The sequence below is a fragment of the Chiloscyllium plagiosum genome, unplaced genomic scaffold, assembly GCF_037043375.1.
Source record: "Chiloscyllium plagiosum isolate Xiang-an unplaced genomic scaffold, Cpla_swu_hap1 HiC_scaffold_17, whole genome shotgun sequence".
Classification (NCBI taxonomy): Eukaryota; Metazoa; Chordata; class Chondrichthyes; order Orectolobiformes; family Hemiscylliidae; genus Chiloscyllium; species Chiloscyllium plagiosum.
In genome coordinates, this window is record NW_028270155.1 from 36821253 (window position 1) to 36839624 (window position 18372).

The 18372-nt window shown below is 37.6% G+C and overlaps 1 protein-coding gene across 1 annotated transcript in view; it reads left to right on the forward strand.

Annotated features, from left to right (window-relative positions):
• The window catches only part of phlpp2 (PH domain and leucine rich repeat protein phosphatase 2), a 173344-nt gene that overhangs the window by 96420 nt on the left and 58552 nt on the right, over positions 1-18372 (forward strand). Inside the window, exons 6-8 of the mRNA XM_043706826.2 lie at positions 1072-1220; positions 10426-10572; positions 12036-12266. Coding sequence (XP_043562761.2) covers positions 1072-1220; positions 10426-10572; positions 12036-12266 — 527 coding nt within the window. The remainder of the gene's footprint in view (positions 1-1071; positions 1221-10425; positions 10573-12035; positions 12267-18372) is intronic.

Below are 18372 nucleotides of genomic sequence, written 5' to 3' on the forward strand. Positions count from 1 at the left end.
CAATTGCATGCTATCTGGCTCGTGCTTTGCTGTTCATCTACTCATTACTTCTGATACATGCAATGTCTGTACTCACTATTACTTGTTGAGTTAGGTTTCTACCCCTGCTACAGCATGAAATAGCCATCATGAAAATCTCATCTTATGTTCTGTGGCTGAGAGGATATGTGTTATCCCTCTTCTTTTTTCCTTAGCCTCTTTGTGATTTTAAAGATCATTGACGTCTGCTTCCTCCTCTGATCCTTGTGCTCTATCCACATTTAGTCCCTGGGAGACAACTTCCAAAGCCATGCAATTGGGTACTACATGTGGAACATTGACAAAAACCAAGTTTCTTAACCCTTTCACTCTTGTCAGACTTTGCCTGAGCTATAGTTGCCGATGATGTACAGTTTCCTATAGTTAAATGTCAGGAAAACTGAGTCTTTACCTCTGGTCAGATAGTCCACTGTATCCACCTGCTATATGTCTCAATCTCTACAGTCCTACAACTCTTTGCTTTCCTCTGACTTTGGTCTGTTATACATCCCTTCATCTGCACGGAAAGCCAGGGCAGACAAATTGGGCCAGATGGCTTCCTCCTACAGTGTGGTAGTTCTGTGAAGGTATAGGATCTAGACATGATTGAGGTTTTTGTTGCTGGTACTATTGACTGCTGCAACTTCCAAATCAATGTATAACACCTATGGTTCCAAGTCACTGAGTGACATTGAAATTGTGTGTTTGGACATCTGTGAAGGCAAAATTGGACTCTATTCAACTGTAAAGCATAATTACAGCTTTGTGTAAACTAATATCTCTATTTACTCAAAGGGAATGGTCACTTAGACAAGTTACCAGAGGGCTGTGGATATCTTTCAGCATTTGAGAAGATGGAATGGAAAATTATAACTTACATTAGATTTTACATGATATTTTTATACTTTAATCTATGAAGACCCTTACCATATGATTTATTTTTTAGGCCAGCAAATGTTTTTATCTTAACTGCAGTATACATACAACTTGCTATTTTAGTTAGCCTCTTTACAATAACCGGTGTCAACAAATTAACATTTGGCTTATTTGCAGGTTGTCTCTCAGAGAATTGGTACAGTTGATCTGTCATGTTATAGCCTAGAAGAGCTTCCTGAGTATCTCTTTTTCAGTCAAGATATCACACATCTCAATCTACGGCATAATTTTATGCAGGCAGATGCTGGACTCTGCAATCTTAACAGGTATTTGATATACTTGAGTGCTTTCCATTTGTTCCACACTTCAGTTGTTCCACGTTTCTCTCCTATTCTTAATATCTTGTACCTATGGGTGAAATGATGAAACCTAGTCAATGCTGTTAAAGTAGTAATATATGAATTAACTTACTGCACTATCCTATCTGAAGACTGATACATAGTTAAATGTTCACACTAAAAATAAGCAAATACAATGGAAAAGAACTAGTCTAAATTGCAGTTATTTTTCATAATTTGGGAATTTTAAAAAGACACATATTTTGAAGTATACTCATTGAGAAAGATGCTGGAATGCTACCAGAACTAGACATCCAGGTAGCACGGGGAAAATGAGGAATTGAAGGAAATTGTTTTTTGTAAGAAGATTACACTGGAGAAATTAATAGGGCTGAATGTTCATAAATCCCTGGATCTGATAGTATTCATTGCAGAATGTTGAGGTAGCTATAGAAATACTGAATCCATTCGTAATTATCTTCCAAAATCCTCTAGATTCTAGAATAATTACTATGGGTTGGAAGGTAGCAAATGTCACTCATGATTTAAGAAGGGAGGGAATGGTAAACAGGGAATCACAGACCTGCTAGCCTTATAGCAGTCATGAGAAAAATGCTAGAAACGCTTGGTAGATAATGACCTGATGCGGCATAGCCAATGTGGATTTGCAAATGGGAAATTGCATTTGACAAAACTTGAAATTTTTGAAGATGTTCCCATCAAAATTGATAAAGGAAAGCTGATATATGTAGTTTACATTGATTTTCAGAAGGCTTTTGCTAAACCCCCCTACAGAAGGCTGGTTAGAAAGATTACCTGTTATCCCACGTGCCTTAATATGCTGGCATAGATTAATGATTGGTTAAAGAAAGAAAAGGAGAATAAATGGGTCACTCTAGTATTGGCAGGCTGTAACTAATGGGATACTGCAGGAATTCATACTTCCACCTCAGCTGTTCACAATATAAACCAATTACTTGGAGTAATATTTCCAAACTTGTGGCAAACACAAAAAGCTAAGTGGGAATGTGTCTTATGACGAAGATGTACATTGGTTTCAGGAGGATTTGGACAGGCTTGGAGAATGGGCAAGAAGCATGCAGATAGAATGTAATATGGGAAAATATGAAGTTGTTTATTTTGGTTGACGAAACAGATGTGCAGAGTATTTCTTAATTGGTGGTCAGTTGGAAAGTGTAGATGTATAAAGGGATCTAGGTATCCTTGTCGATAAGTCACTGAAGACTAATGTGCAGATACAGTATACTGTTGTAAAGGCTAATGGAATGTTAGCCTTTATTGCATGAGAATTTGAGTACAGGTGTAATGAAATCTTGCTTCAATTCAGTTGTACGGGAGCTTGGTTAGATCATTTCTGGAGTACCGGTGCTGTTTTGGTCTGCTTATCTTAAAATATAGGTAAAAACAATGACTGCAGATGCTGGAAACCAGATTCTGGATTAGTGGTGCTGGAAAAGCACAGCAGTTCAGGCAGCATCCGAGGAGCAGTAAAATCGACGTTTCGGGCAAAAGCCCTTCATCAGGAATACAGGCAGAGTGCCTGAAAGGTGGAGAGATAAATGAGAGGAGGGTGGGAGTGGGGAGAAAGTAGCATAGAGTACAATAGGTGAGTGGGGGAGGGGATGAAGGTGATAGGTCAGGGATAGGTGGAAGAGAAGATAGGCAGGTAGGACAAGTCATGGGGACAGTGCTGAGCTGGAAGTTTGGAACTGGGGTGAGGTGGGGGAAGGGGAAATGAGGAAACTGTTGAAGTCCACATTGATGCCCTGGGGTTGAAGTGTTCCAAGGCAGAAGATGAGGCATTCTTCCTCCAGGCGTCAGGTGGTGAGGGAGCGGCGGTGAAGGAGGCCCAGGACCTCCATGTCCTCGGCAGAGTAGGAGGGGGAGTTGAAATGTTGGGCCACGGGGCGGTGTGGTTGATTGGTGCGGATGTTCCAGAGATGTTCCCTAAAGCGCTCTGCTAAGAGGCCTCCAGTCTACCCAATGTAGAGGAGACCACATTGGGAGCAACGGAAACAATAAATGCTATTGGTGGATGTGAAGGTAAAACTTTGATAGATGTGGAAGGCTCCTTTAGGGCCTTGGATGGAGGTGAGGGAGGAGGAGGTGTGGGCACAGGTTTTGCAATTCCTGCGGTGGTAGGGGAAGGTGCCAGGATGGAAGGGTGGGTTGTAGGGGGGCGTGGACCTGACCAGGTAGTCATGGAGGGAACGGTCTTTGCGGAAGTCGGAAAGGGGTGGGGTCCGTTTGGCGGTGGCGGAAATGTCGGCGGATGATTTGGTGCGAAGGTTGGTAGGGTGGAAGGTGAGCACCAGGGTGTTCTGTCCTTGTTACGGTTGGAGGGATGGGGTCTGAGGTGTGGGAAGTGGATGAGATGCATTGGAGGGCATCTTTATATTATTGCGGCAGAGTGTGCAACAAAGGGTGGCAAGACTGTCTTATGAAGAGAGATTGGGCAAACTGGATCTGTATTCTCTAGAGTTTCAAAGAATGAGAAGTAATCTAATTGAAACCTACAAAATACCATAAAGTGTTATTTACCAGTTAGATACGTAAGATGTTTCCCCTGATTAGGGATTGTAGAACCGGGGGGAGGGGGGGGCACAATTTAAAAATAAGGGAAGTTGCTGCTTCGATCTGAGATGAGCAGAAATTATTTTACTAAGGGTTTTGTGAATCTTTGGAATCCTCTACCACAGAAGACTATGGAAGCGCTGTCATTATGTTTGAGGGAGAAATTGTTACATTTCTGATTATCAGTAACACCCAACGTTATGGGGATAAGTGAGTAAAAGGTGTTGAAGTGTTTGATCAGCCATGATCTTCTTGAATGACAGGACAGGCTGAATGGCCAACTGTTGGTCCCCTTTATTCTGATATTCAGTTGAAATCAACGTGCATAGAAATTGCAAATGACGTACAGACTTGAGCTATAAAGTTCCAGACTTTAACAAGTTATGGAGAACTTTTCTTAAAACTTTAAGAAAAACTTTAAGAAAACCTTAAAGAATCTAATCTATAGTCAAAGACTTGCATAAGGGGAAGTTCAGTTGAAAATTTTAGTCAAAAGTATATGTAGTTGTGTTTTATTGTGTTTTTCAATGTGAAAATATGAATGATCATCAAAGGTGATGTTTGTTTTCTATGATTCTGTTCCTTCATAGTAAAAGCTTTGTTTTAAACCATGACATCTTATAACTTCATTCTTTCAGGCAATAACGGGGGATTTTACATTTCCCTTAGCATGTTCATGGTCTTACTGGGGATTATAACCGCGTTAGTATTTTTTTAAAAAAGGTTTCCTTGCAATAACTTAACTATAAGAATTTCTTACATGACCTAAAGCCAATGCAAGCACCATAATTCACAGTGCATAGGGATATATTGAAAGGCGGAGATAATTACTGAAGTTTGTCAAACAATTTTCTCTCTCTCTCTCTCTCTCTCTCTCTCTCTGACATCACTCCCATCAACACATGTCCTTGAAACTAAGAATCACGTTTGAAAAGAAGTGCTATAGGAAAGTGACATATACAGTAATTTGGATGGTGTGAACAATTAAATATGTAGGAAACAGTGATCTAATTGCTTTGCGCAGATTACTACATCTAAAAGAATTTTGAAATCTCGTTTTAGTTTTTATATCTAGTTATGTTGGCATGGTAGTTCAGTGATTAGCACTGCTGCCTCACTGTGCAAGGAATTCAATCTCAGCATTGGATCATTGTCCATGTGTAGTTTGTACATTCTCCCTTGTGTCTGCGTGAGTTTTCTCCAGGTGCTCCCATTTCCTCCCATAGTCCAAAGATGTGCAAGTTAGGTGGATTGTCCATGCTAAATTGTCCATATCATCCAGGGATGTGCTGATGACTTGGATTAGCTATCGTAAATGCAGGGTTACAGGGAAAGAGTGGGGGGGGTGAGTCTGGGTGGAGTCCTTTTTGGAGGATCAGTGTGGACTCAATGAGCCGAATGGCCTGTTTCCATACTGTAGGGATTCTATGGATTGGGGTAGATGCATTTAGATTGGACAAAAATTAGAACATTGCAGATAGTAGAAATCAAATAAAAACATAAACAGTTCTGGAAATCGTAAGTAGGTCAAGCAACATCTGCAGAAATAAAAGGAGAGCCAACATTTTGGTTGTGGACCGTGAATACAAATTCGGACAGATGACAACAAATTGTGCATAATTAGCATAATTATTCTGAATGTTTTTGGAAAGTCCTAGCGCTCTCAATTTTGCCACTAATTGGAATATTTGCATCTGAAAGTATAATTTTTTAAATGCTAGTTATATAATTTTAAGTGAAGAAAACCCATTACACTTGGCTGAGAGGTATATTCATTTTAAATGTCTATGAAAATGTTTCCCATTGGGACCCATTTAAGAAGCTTGAACCTTAACTGCATGCAGGACATCAGAAAGCGTGCTGAAGCTTGCTGTTCATGTTCTCTTATTTCATTCATAAAATGTATTCTGAATATGTATCTATATTTATGGCCAAAAATGGAGAACTGGAAGGTAGTAAATATTTGAATACTTTCTGGAAAGGTTTGAAGGGAACCCATGTGGCTTGTTAGAAATGTTATCAAATTTAATGTTAATTGTGTTTAATGTGATCCACCTGCAAATCTAATGTGGACCATTAAAGGAGATCATGGCTGAACTGTTGCCCAACTCTGTATACCTGCCTTTGGCCCATATCCCGTAATATCTTTGTTTAACAAAAAATTATCTATCTTAGATTTAAAACTAACAACTGATTCAGCATCCACTACAATTTGTAGATGAGAGTTTTGTATTTATCGCACTTAATGGATTATATACCAATGTCGAGTTATGCCGTTCGAATTTAAGAATGCGCCGGCTACATTTCACTGATTAATGAAATGTGTTATATCTAAACTGTCTAATTGTGCAGTAATTAATTAATTAATTATTTGACTGACATCATTGTATATAGTAGTACATGGAAAGAAAATTTGTTTGCACTACTACAGTCAGCTGGGTTGATGTTAAATCTAGCAAAAAGTGAGTTTGCAAAAGTCAGGTGACTTACTTGGGGCAGATTGTGGGACAAGGAACAGTTGTCATCCTGAAGGGCAAAAGTAAAAATTGTAGTTGACATTCTTGCCCATAAAACAAAATGGAAGATAATGGCATTTTTTTGGATTGGAGATTATGTGGATTTAAAGTTTTAACCTAGATTTAGTACAGGAACCATGCTATTAACTAATTTGTTAATTTAAACAAAATGAATATGTGGCCTTCAAAATGCAAGGCAGCCTTTGAAAAGCCAAAAGCCATTTTAATAAATTATCCTATATTAATAGTGCTTAAGCTTAAGAAACCATTTTAATTAGCATTAGATGCTAGTGACTTTGGAATTGGAGCGGTACTCCAAGGCTGGAACAGAGAAACCCATGGCTTCTTTTTCAAAGAAGTTGAAAAAACATCAACAGAAATTCTCCACAATCGCAAAAGAGGCATTGGTAGTGTTAACAGCTGTTCAACATTTTAAAGTTTATATTCAATATAGACACTTTGCAACTGTTTTTATGAGCCAAAATTTCTTGTGATTTGCAGTAAGTTTTAAAAATGAAACTCCAGATTTTTTCAGATGGAGCTTAGATTTGCAGCCGTTTAACATAAAAGTTGTACATTAGCAAGTTTTGAGATTTGTAGCTCAGTTTGAGATTTTGGATGTAGGTTTGCTCGCTGAGTTTGAAGGTTCATTTTCAGACGTTTCGTCACCCTACTAGGTAACATCTTCAATGGGCCTCAGGCAAAGCACTGCTGAAATTTCCTGCTTTCTATTTATATGTTTGGTTTCTTTGGGTTGGTGATGTCATTTCCTGTAGTGAAGTCACTTCCTGTTCCTTTTCTCAGGGGGTGTAGATGGGGTCTAACTCGATGTGTTTGTTGATAGAGTTCTGGTTGGAATGCCATGCTTTTAGGAATTCTTGTGCGTGTCTTTGTTTGGCTTGTCCTAGGATGGATGTGTTGTCCCAGTCAAAGTGGTGTCCTTCCTCATCTGTATGTAAGGATACTAGTGAGAGAGGGTCATGTTTCTTTGTGGCTAGTTGATGTTCATGTATCCTGGTGGCTAGTTTTCTGCCTGTTTGTCCAATGTAGTGTTTGTTACAGTCCTTGCATAGTACTTTGTAAATGACATTAGTTTTGCTTGTTGTTTGTATAGGGTCTTTCAAGTTCATTAGTTGCCATTTTTGTGTGTTAGTGGGTTTGTGGGCTACTAAGTTGTACATATTTCTAGGGAAGAATTGCTGATGCCTTATCCTGAATGTAAACTGCCATGAATTTAAGAACATGACCAAAAGGCTGAATAATGAATAAGAATCTGATGAGGGGAAGAATGAATGGCTAAGAGTTTTGTTTTATTTTTCACCTAAGGGTTACTAGTCTTGTCATGAAATACATTTTCCTAAAAAATGACATTTCATGTTTTGAGGATGAAGACACGTTAGAACCCCTGCTGATTTTTATTATTTTTATTTTTGGTCTTTTATCAACTTTGAATTGTGAGCTGGAAATGGCTGGTGGATTTTTGGGCAGCTTGAGGTAAAAGGAAAAGAATAGACCAAACAAATTTTGAGGCCATGACTGGAGGCTAATTGCAGGCTGAGCCTTGATTAAAAAGATTCTAACAGACACTGATCGCGGGATGAGCATTGAGTTTAAATAGATAGCAGAAATTAATGATTAACACAGTCAGTACCTAGAAATTGGTTCTGGCTAGTCTGGAAGAGATCCATTGTACAAGCAGATGGCAGTTTTCAAATGGTAGTTGAGGTCTTGGGATAAGTTGGTCAGTTTACCAGGAAGAAACCAGAATTCTTTTTTGAACTGTGTTGTCTGAGAAATGGTTCTGGGCTGCTCCTGACACAGCATGAAGATTTGAAATCTCTTTGCCTAATCTGCTGTATCAGCTTCTTGAAGCCCAAGAGTAGAAAGCTGAGTTAAAAGAATTGCTGCCTTTTTCTGGGTGCACTGAGAACATGACCCTGATCAATGTTTCAGAAAGAAACAACCAAAAATCTACATTTTACCTGTGAAAGCCATTTAAGTAATTTGGCCAGTTTTGTTATTTTCTTTTATTTATCCCTTAACTCTTTTTGTTTGTTTATTTGTCTGCCCTTTATGTAAATGGAGGTTTGAAAATGAATGCTTTAGATGTAAAGCACAGAAAGTAATCACCTTTACCACGTTATTAATTTTCTCTCTGCTGTTGTGTACGAGTAATTTTTTTAAATACAAAACTGGTGTGTAGAAATTAATTATTTGCAAAATCTGGGATTGGTTATTCAAATGTCTGGTTAGGAACCATTGGAGTGGCTATTTGGGGATTTTTGACTGTTTAGTTTTACTGCGTTGCAAATACAGAGAGAGAGACTGGTTTGGTTCTCTGTCTCCGTGTCAAAACAGAAGGCAAATGAAATGTTGGCAAGATCACGATATTGGTCAGACCACACCTAGATTTTTGATCTCCTTATTTAAGGAGAGACCCGCTGTATTGGAGGCAGTTAAGATAAAGCTCATTAATTAGATTGCTGAGGTTGTCATTCAAGTTGATTAAGCCTGTTTTCTTTGAAATCAATGAGAATGAAAGGTGATTTTCTAAAATCACAAAATTCTGAATGAACTTTACAGGGTAGCTGCTGAGATGGTATCTCACCAGTTGGAAGAATATTTGAGTGCTCATTCGTTAAGGCTGCAATATGTAAGGCTGGCCAGGAGGGAATTGGACTAATCAAGTCTGCAGTTAAAAATAGGAAAGTTTCAACAGCTAATGGGCTTGAGGCAGCGTTGGAGACCAGTGGTGTTATGGAGGGAATGTAGGTGGTCTTGGTAATCAAGCATATTTGTGGCTGGGAAACTCAGCTTGGGGCCAAAATAGGATACTGGGTCAGCCTAAGACTGTTGAAGAGTGATATCAATTTGTTGATTGAAGTCTAAAATTGGATGCAGTTCAGTAGATATGGTTACTTTGGGATGTGAACTTGTGTTACTGAAATAGCAGTTTGAAAAAATGAATAATGGTAATCTAAAACTGGTACCATGAAACATGCCGGTGAAGCTGCCAGACTATCGTATTGCTATTATATTTTGTGGAAAGGAAAGCTGGTGTTTGTGCCCGATCTAGTTTGTGTAATGTTTCAATCACACAGCAGCAAGCCTTTATACTGGCCCAGTTATTCACACTGTGGTATAAAACTGTCGCAGAGCAACGTTGTTAGAGCTTCTTTGCCACGAGTTGAAGAAAGCAACCGTGGGCCATTATTTTCTCAAGGCAACTAAGGATGAGCATTAAATATTAGACTTGCAAAGAGTTTTTTTGTGTGTTGACTTGTAGCAAAGACTTATGCAGTCTAAGTATACTGATACATTTGCTTTGAGCTTGCTGTCTAAGCATTGCAATTGGTTTAAATTGGCCTACAAACGGTAGGTTTTATTTAGACTTCTATTCCTGTACATTTTTATGACACTGCAAAATTTGAATAATTCCATGTAAGTCAGTCATGGGCAGTAATGGCGTTAAGGAATAATATTGTGTTCACACCCAGTAAAATGCATTAAATAACACTGATTTCATTCTGATATTAATAATAAAACTGATTTTATTCTGCAATTTGTCTGGCATAATATGGTTCACTTTATTGTATATGGTTCACTTTATTGTAATTATCTTTTCATAAATTTTTGCCAATAATATGCTTTATCAAATAATTTTGGAAAACCAGCTATATAGCATCAGGACTATCTTGATTGAACATTCCAATCAGCTCCTCATCAAAACAATGGGGTAGCACTTGGGAATTCTTAATCACTGCAAACTGTTTATGAATTTTTTGTTTTGTTTGCTCTGTTCTCCAGACAGCTCATTCATAAATCCTTAATAGAAGCTCAGTAGGTTCTCACAGGTAGTTTTCTAGCCAATATTCCTTGCTGTTCAGTTGTGTTATTTCTCTCTTCTGATTTATATGTTTCTACGTTGAGTAAAGTGTGATTTGATTGGCAAGGTTGTGATAAATACAGAAAATACATGTTATGCAGTAGCAAACCTGTACAATACAAAATAATGTGAATTAGCCTATTAAATGGAATTAAACTAATTCCTGCTAAGACAGATTAACTTATTTTAACCTTAGGTTTACTCAGCTAAAAAGCTTGAACCTGTCGAATAATAAACTGACAACATTTCCAGCATCCTTATGTGAAATCTCAACTCTTACTGAAGTCAACCTCTCCTGTAACAGGATTCAAAATATCCCTGAGGAGATTGGGAATTTGCAAAAGTAAGTGTTATATTATAGGAGGCAATTAAGTGTAGAGAAACTTGTTTCTCGTTTTCTGATGGATGTAATGGATTTTTATTTCTCTTTTTCTGTCCCCTCCTACCTTTCAAAGTATATGCAGTGATTTTCAGGTTCCATTTTAAACATTATATAGAATACGTTTATATACAATAGCACCTGTGCAAATCCATTTACTTTGCTCCTTTTATTTTACAACTGATGAACATTTTGTCATCTCTCAATGGTCATAATTTTGCAGAATGCCTTGCCTTATGTTCTGATTTAGAAAGTGCAGTCATTTCTCTGTATCCATGATGATTCCATTTCTGAGAGCCCTTACGAATATGAAATCGTGAGTGCTGAGCTCTCTTAAAAGTAAGTATTCTTTTTAAAAAAAAAAGGTTAGGAATCACAGATACGGAAGTTTTGACCACAGATCTTAAATTTTGTTGGGTTTTTTTTTAGTGTGAATAGGCAAATTCTCGATTCATGATTTCGTGGATAAGAGGACTTACTGAATCTAGTGGATTTTAAGTTTCAGCCATTTCAAAATTTGATAGCCATTTCATTATTTTTTGGATTACATCATTATTTAGCATCTGCAACATAGAAACAGGCTATTGAAACAAACTTGTCCATTCAAACATTTTGTTCCAATGAGCCTCCCTAACCCTTTTATCTACCCTATTTTTATACTTGTTTCTCACGCATGTATTTATTTCACCCTTTACTTGCACCCAAGCTAACTGCCTCAACTAATTCTTGTGGTAGCACAGTCTATGTTATCCAAGTTTCTCCTTTGTTCCTTTTTGGAGTCATTAATTATTATTTTATATTTATGACATTTAGTCACTGGACATCTCACAAACAGTTTCTTAATGTTTAGCCTCTCTCATCCTTCCATTATCTTAAAGACTTCTATTCTGTCCTTCAGTTTTTATTACATTGCTAGATATCTAGATATGTGTCTTTCATATTTTTCAAGCGCGGTGACTCAGTAGTTAGCACTGCTGCCTCACAGCACCAGGGTCCCAGGTTCGATTCCAACCTCGAGCGACATTCTCCCCATGTCTGTGTGGGCTTCCTCCGGGTGCTCCGGTTTCCTCCCACAGTCCAAAGATATGCAGGTCAGGTGAATTGGCCATGCTAAGTTCCCCATAGTGTTAGGTGCATTAGTCAGAGGGAAAAGGGGTTTGGGTGAGTAACTCTTTGGACAGTCATTGTGGACTCGTTGGGCTGAAGGGCCTGTTTTCACACTGTCGGGAATCTAATCCATTCTAATCTAATATATTTTCAGAATTAAAGTACAAAAACTCTGTCAATTAAGTGCCAAATATTCCCTTTGCCTTTTATGCCCAAAAAGCTATGTAACTTTTTTTTTTACAAGTGGGTGTGCAGTATATGTAAAGAAAAGTTAGCGTATTATTTTATATCCAATACTTATGATTTCTTTTCATTCCAAGTCTTCAGACTTTCATTCTGGATGGGAATTGTCTTCAAGGTTTGCCTTCAGAATTGGGAAATGTACAACAGCTTACCCATCTTGGCTTGTCCTTCAATGACTTCACTGTGATCCCAGCAGTGTGTGAAATTTTAACAGCCATGGATAAGCTCTGCATGGCTGGAAACCATTTGCAGATGTTGGTATTGGAAACACTGGGACGAATGACTCACATTAAGCACCTGGACCTCAGGTAAGGTAACAGAAAATACTGCAGTAATAGCTCTATAAATGCATTTATCTGAATTGTAGAGTTGTGTGTTAGGTATAGTATAGTGTTGCAATGCTTCTTGTTTTTGCAAAGATTTTCTGCAAATATACTATTGCATATTTAATCTGATGAATTCAGTATTGACAAGAAAAATGTACAGTACTAATGAGAAGATACATGACAAAACTCCCTCAAACACTCAAAGGATCTGTTATGTTCCTGCACTGAATTTACAATGAATTAGTCTGCTTGTAAATGCAGTGTAACTACTTTTTTAATGAGCAAATATGTATTTTCCCTCAAATTACTAACAGAAAGACCTGTCTTGAATTCCTTGAGGTAATGAATTACTTGTGTTGAATGTATTTGAATGTAATGGCTGTATTTGTGAATCCTATAATACTTTAGAAGATAGAATTTTTAAAAAAAATGTTGGCTCTTGTATCAACTCTGAATAATAGAATCAAAGGGTGTGACATAAATGAGATTCATATTTGCTGAGTTTTAGAGACAAGTGCATCTGTATACAGCCTGCAGATGTTAAAGACAATTTTTGTTATTGATTAGCATGGTTGTACTAATACCTGTAAGTAAGATTTTGTCCAAACAGCCAGAACATTTAAGAGGAATGAATTCTAGAATTCCACTGATGTAACAGATGTTATGAGGATGTCCAATTATTTGGCAATAGCTTCTTTGTTTCTTTTTATATTTGTGGGATGGGGCCAGTAACTGGTTAGGCCAGCATTTATTCCCAACACAAATCCCTTTTAGGAATAAGCTGCTGCCTTGAAGTGCTGTAGTCCCTGGCGTGTCAGTATTCCGACGGTGTGGTTAGGAAGGGAAATCCAGGATTGTGACTCAATGGCAGTAAAGTTCCAAGTTGGGATGGAAATTGTAAATTCCTGCAACTTGAAGATATATCCTCGATATTTTACAAGAATTAAGAAAAAAAACGGACAGATAGAACTTGCAAATCAATTAGGGGTGAAATTGTTTGCCAGAGCCAAGAAGACAGGTAATTGAAATATTGGCAAAGCATGTGGGACTGGTAGAAATGCAAGAAGTTCTAACTACAATGTTAAAAAAAGAGATAAAGCAGCTTGAAAGGAAAATGCATTTAGAACTTAAAAGAATTAAGCTTGAGGGATTAAAAAAGAGAAAAGCAACCAGCATTTCAGAGCGTTGAGAAAGCACTAGAAAGAGAATGCAAGAGGAGAAAAAAAGGTAAAATAATGGCAAAAGAGATAGGGAATGCCAGCTTAAAATAATTCACTTTGAAAAATAAGAGACTTGCATTGCCAAAGAAGGCTCTGATGAGGTAAAACCTAGGCATGATCTAAAATGCAGAAAGGAAATGTTTAAATTTGTACAGACCTTTCCATAATTTGAGGAAAAGTAAATGAAATAATTCTGTATCTTTTGAGAAAATAATGAAACAAATGTAGGACCAAAGGAAAACTGGATGTTACTCATGCAGAGCAACTTAACAGTATGCATGAAATTTATGTCTTACTGCCAGAGGAGGTTTCTGTGGATTATAATGCAGTAGAAAAGGCTTTTCTGGGTGCTTAGGAGTCAGCTTCTGAAGCATCCATACAAAAGTTTCGACACTTGAAACAGCCCAGGTAAACTTTTATATTGAATTTGTAAAGTAATTTTGATGGGAATTAGAAATAAATAACCATGTGTTGAAACTCTCAGAAAAAATATTCTCTTAGAACAATTTAGAATGGCTGACAATGATGTGCTGATCCCACAAAACAAAGCCTTATTTCTGTCACCCACACCAATACACCCAAAATGGAAAAAAGGTGGGAAAGTGAAAGGAAGACAAGTAACCAGAATAAATGAGGTTCAACTGGGAATGTTGCAAGAGCACCTTTTTGGATCTGAAGAAAAATACTAAGGCTGGAGATGAAAATCGAAGATCTAAATATTTCCATTGTCGTAAAGTTGGGCACCTTTGTTTAGAATGTCGGACTTTGTGTAGGAAGCCTGTAACAATTTTTTCTATGGGGATTCATAAGAGTGAGTTCAAAAAGAGAACTCACAAGGAAAATGTGAGAGACCAAATTGTTGCTTTAATTACAGAAAGGAAAGATAACTCCTTTTTTCTACAAACGCTGCAGCTGAACCTGTAACTGTATCATTAAAACAAAAATTAAACTCTTTTGCTGGAGAATGAAATACTTTTTTCTCCAGAGAGTGTAATGAAAGTCAAAGCGTTAACAAATGGGATAATGGCTGTACAAAAAGAGTGTGACTTGTTATCCAGAACAGCAATAATCAGAGTTGTTGAGAAATTATACATGGGTAGTGTTGATTTATTTCTAGATAATGACTTGCCTGCAGTAAAAGTTATAGCTTTGCCTATAATCACACAGTCCAAGTGAGGTTAAAGCGACAGAACAGTTACAGGAACAAGTTCCAGGTATTTTTCCATAGTGTGTGGTGACCAGAGGAATGGCTAAACAAAGTCCATCGCCAAAGCCTACGCCAGATGAAGCCTAACCTAACCAGGTGAAAGGAATGCTATTAAGCAGATGTTAAAAGTAGCTGAAACTTTATCTCAGGATGAAGATTCAAAAGAAGTGTTTAGTATGTTATCTTTATCTGAGGTTCAGAAACCAGATTCAGGTAAGTTACTAAGGCAGCTTGTATGTAAAGGCAAATCTAGTAAGGTTGCTTAAGAAATTCAAGGAAACCTGCCATGATACACCACAAAGTACAATGTTAGACAGGGATAATGTGAACGTAGGGGAATCAGTATCAATTAAAGGACATCCTTATCAGTGAAGCCTACATAAACCAGATAAAGTGAAATCAACATGCTAGAAACTTGCTGGATTGAACTCAAAAAAATTTGGAGTTCGCCATTGGTATTTGTCCCCTGTACTGGTTGGTCAACTAGAGTCTGCATTGATTTGCAGAAACTTAAAAGCAGAAACAGATTCCTAAGTAATTACTCAATTAAAAATTTATATTGATAGGGTTGGCAGTATCTCGTTCCTTTCAAATAATAGGAATAGAAATTTATTGTCACGTGTATTTCTACATGAAAAATACTGTCCGTTCTTCTGTAGCATGATGGTCGCGTTCTTGTGCAACCTTGTGATATAGAAAAATCACTCTTTAGAATCAGCATTTAGTGTTGGAGCTGTAATCACATTATAGCCAACACGTATTTTTAAAGTTTACGCTGTGGAAACAGCATCCCCAATTCGTCAATTATGTTACAAAACGCACATTATAATGGAACAACCTGAACATTGAAATGTTTTATGAGTTGCCCCAGCACAGCACCCACATCCTTGACAGAAGTCATACTTAGTAATAAAAAGAAATAAGAGAAAGATCATGTTAGTTCAGTAGATGGGTTGAGGGAAAGCCAATTCAGGAAAGATGGAATACTCTGAATGCGCAGCTCGGATGAGACCGCCACACTGGGCTGCTGGATAATAGGCCAGGCACATCTGCTGAAGAAGACTGCTTGGGCCGCTGGAGTACCTGGACACCAAAGACCACACTGGAAACTGCCACACGAGGCTGAGGAGATCGCTATCCTCCTTCAGGCACCCAGGCGTAGCTGTGGACCTGGAGCCTTGGTATAGCCTGCATATCCAGGCTGGGGGATGTCAGCCCAGGACCTGCTCCTTGCTTGCCAGGAGACCCTGAGCAACGTTCAGCTCATCCTAGCGTTGCTGCCGCAGCCACTGGAGGCTGCCTCCATTATCTGAAGAAAAAGAACAAAAAGTGCAAAAGTAATAAAAAGAATAAAAGAAAGCAAGCTGATGAGAGTTGGTGAGCCCTGGGCCTAGCCCCCTTACTGCACCACCATCTTGGGGAAACAAAGATTGATCTATTGAAGGGTTACTATGAAGTACATTGTCATCAAGAGTTAAAGAGATAATAGCCTTTATAACACCAAATGGGTTATATCAATCAGATTAAAAATGCCCAAGCTACATTCTATTGACTTGTGAATCAAGCTGTAACTGACATGAATAGCAGTCATTCAGGCAATTTGATGGTTAAATTTGAATAGTTACAAATTTTGTAACAATTTATAGAAGAGTGGGGCTCAACTATCAGTGCATTCTTCCCAGTTAGGTCATAACAGTAATTTAAATGACTTACTCATCAGAGAACTCATAGACTTTTTTAAAAAAAAACACGAAGAACTACGGATGCTGGGAATAACTTATGAAGGTCACTGGTCCTGAAACATTAACTCTGCTTTCTCTCCACATATGTTGCCTGACATGTTGAGTTTCTCCAGCATATCTGCTTTTGCTTCAGAATTCTTAGTCTCTGAGCTGCTCTTATAGCCACAGTATTTGTATGACTGGCCTAGTTCAATTTCTGGTATACGGTGATCTCATAAAGATGATAGTAGGCCTATCCAATCTCATTATCATTCTAAACACTTCAAACAACTTGCTCCTTAAGCTTTAAAGTATAATTACCAGCCATGTTTACAGAATGTTTCTTCATAATGCAACCCTTTCAGTTTTAGCATAATTCTGGTGAATCTGCATATTTCCATTCCAAAGTCAATGTAGCTTTCCTAAAATTAAGTGTGTTGAAAATATTCAACAAGTTAGACCGTATTTATTGAGGGGGGGAAATAAAAGAGTTAATGTTGCAAGTTGACCTTTGATTATTTCTGTTTAAAAATCATTGAGGTGAAACATTAACTCTCTTCTTGAAACTAACTTAGCTTCTGAGTGTTTGAGCATTTTCAGTTTTTATTTCAGATCCCCAGTATCCCCACAACTGAATTCAATACATCCAGATTTAGTCTGACCAAGCCTCTGTCCAACTGAAATGTTACTTCTTTCCTTTTGTATTCAAACTCCTTTGAGAAAAAGACAAACATTGCACTGGCCTATTTGGTTACTTTTTATGCCATCTAGCCCCTCTCAATGATTTATATACACAACTGTTTAAATCCATTTCATTGCCACATTTTTTGAGGTTTCACCAATGAAAAGATACAGAGCTGAATAGCTTTACACTTGCCCGCATTGAATTTCATCTGCCATAAATGCACTTTATGTAACTTTTATGTAAATTTTGTAACTGTTTATTGTCATTTACATAATGTAATGTGTTCCTTAACATATGTTTATCAAGGTCTGTTTCTCTCTTGACCCTGTACTTGCTCTGTTCTTTTGACCAAAACATGTACAGTAGTAGCTTCCGTTCCAGTTATCACCACATTACCACTGAAATGACAGCGTATCCATTGATCCCTCAGTGACAGAATCCTTGGAATCAGATTTCACATGCATGCTGATGATATCCAGCTCGAGCTCTCTACCAGTTCTCATGATTTTTCTACTGCCTTCATGTTGATATCACATGCTAAATTAACCACAGTTTCCTTCCTTAATCATTGACAAGATGAAAACCATTATCTTGAGCTCCTGTCACATTCCACACCCACCATCTAACCCTTGCTAATTGTTCCAACATACAAGCCTCCAAAATCTTTGTGCTCTTTTAATTTTACCTCTTAATTATCTCTGATTTTAATTTTCTACCACTGAGATTTGTGCCTTGAGCTGCTAGAGCCTAAATTTTTCCATAAATCTAACAACTTCTGTATCTCCCATTCGTAGAACATAGACCAGCATGGAATATGTATCCTCTCCAATGTGACTGTGTCATATTTTGTTTGATAACATTTCTGTGAAGCTCCTTGGGAGGTTTTGGTGCTACATATAAATGCAGTTAGTTATAATTGAATTTTCCAGCGTTCAGTTGCAGTTAACTACAGTAGGTAGCTTCCTGCAACTTGGATTGGTTAGTGTGGCAGCATAAGTAACCAGTAGATGGCAGCATTGATCTCAGTAAATAACCACTTTGATAATGCAGTTTTCAAATGCACTATACGATAATTACAAATTAGAAATGTCAAAATCAAATAGAAACTAAATAATTAGGATGTATCTCTTTTGAAAGCAATTTTTTAATGTTCAAAAAATATCTGAAATGTAACTCATACATAACTAGTATGTCTCAAACGTAACATATTTATCATACCTCACTTTTCTTTTAGAGTCATAGAGTCATAGAGATG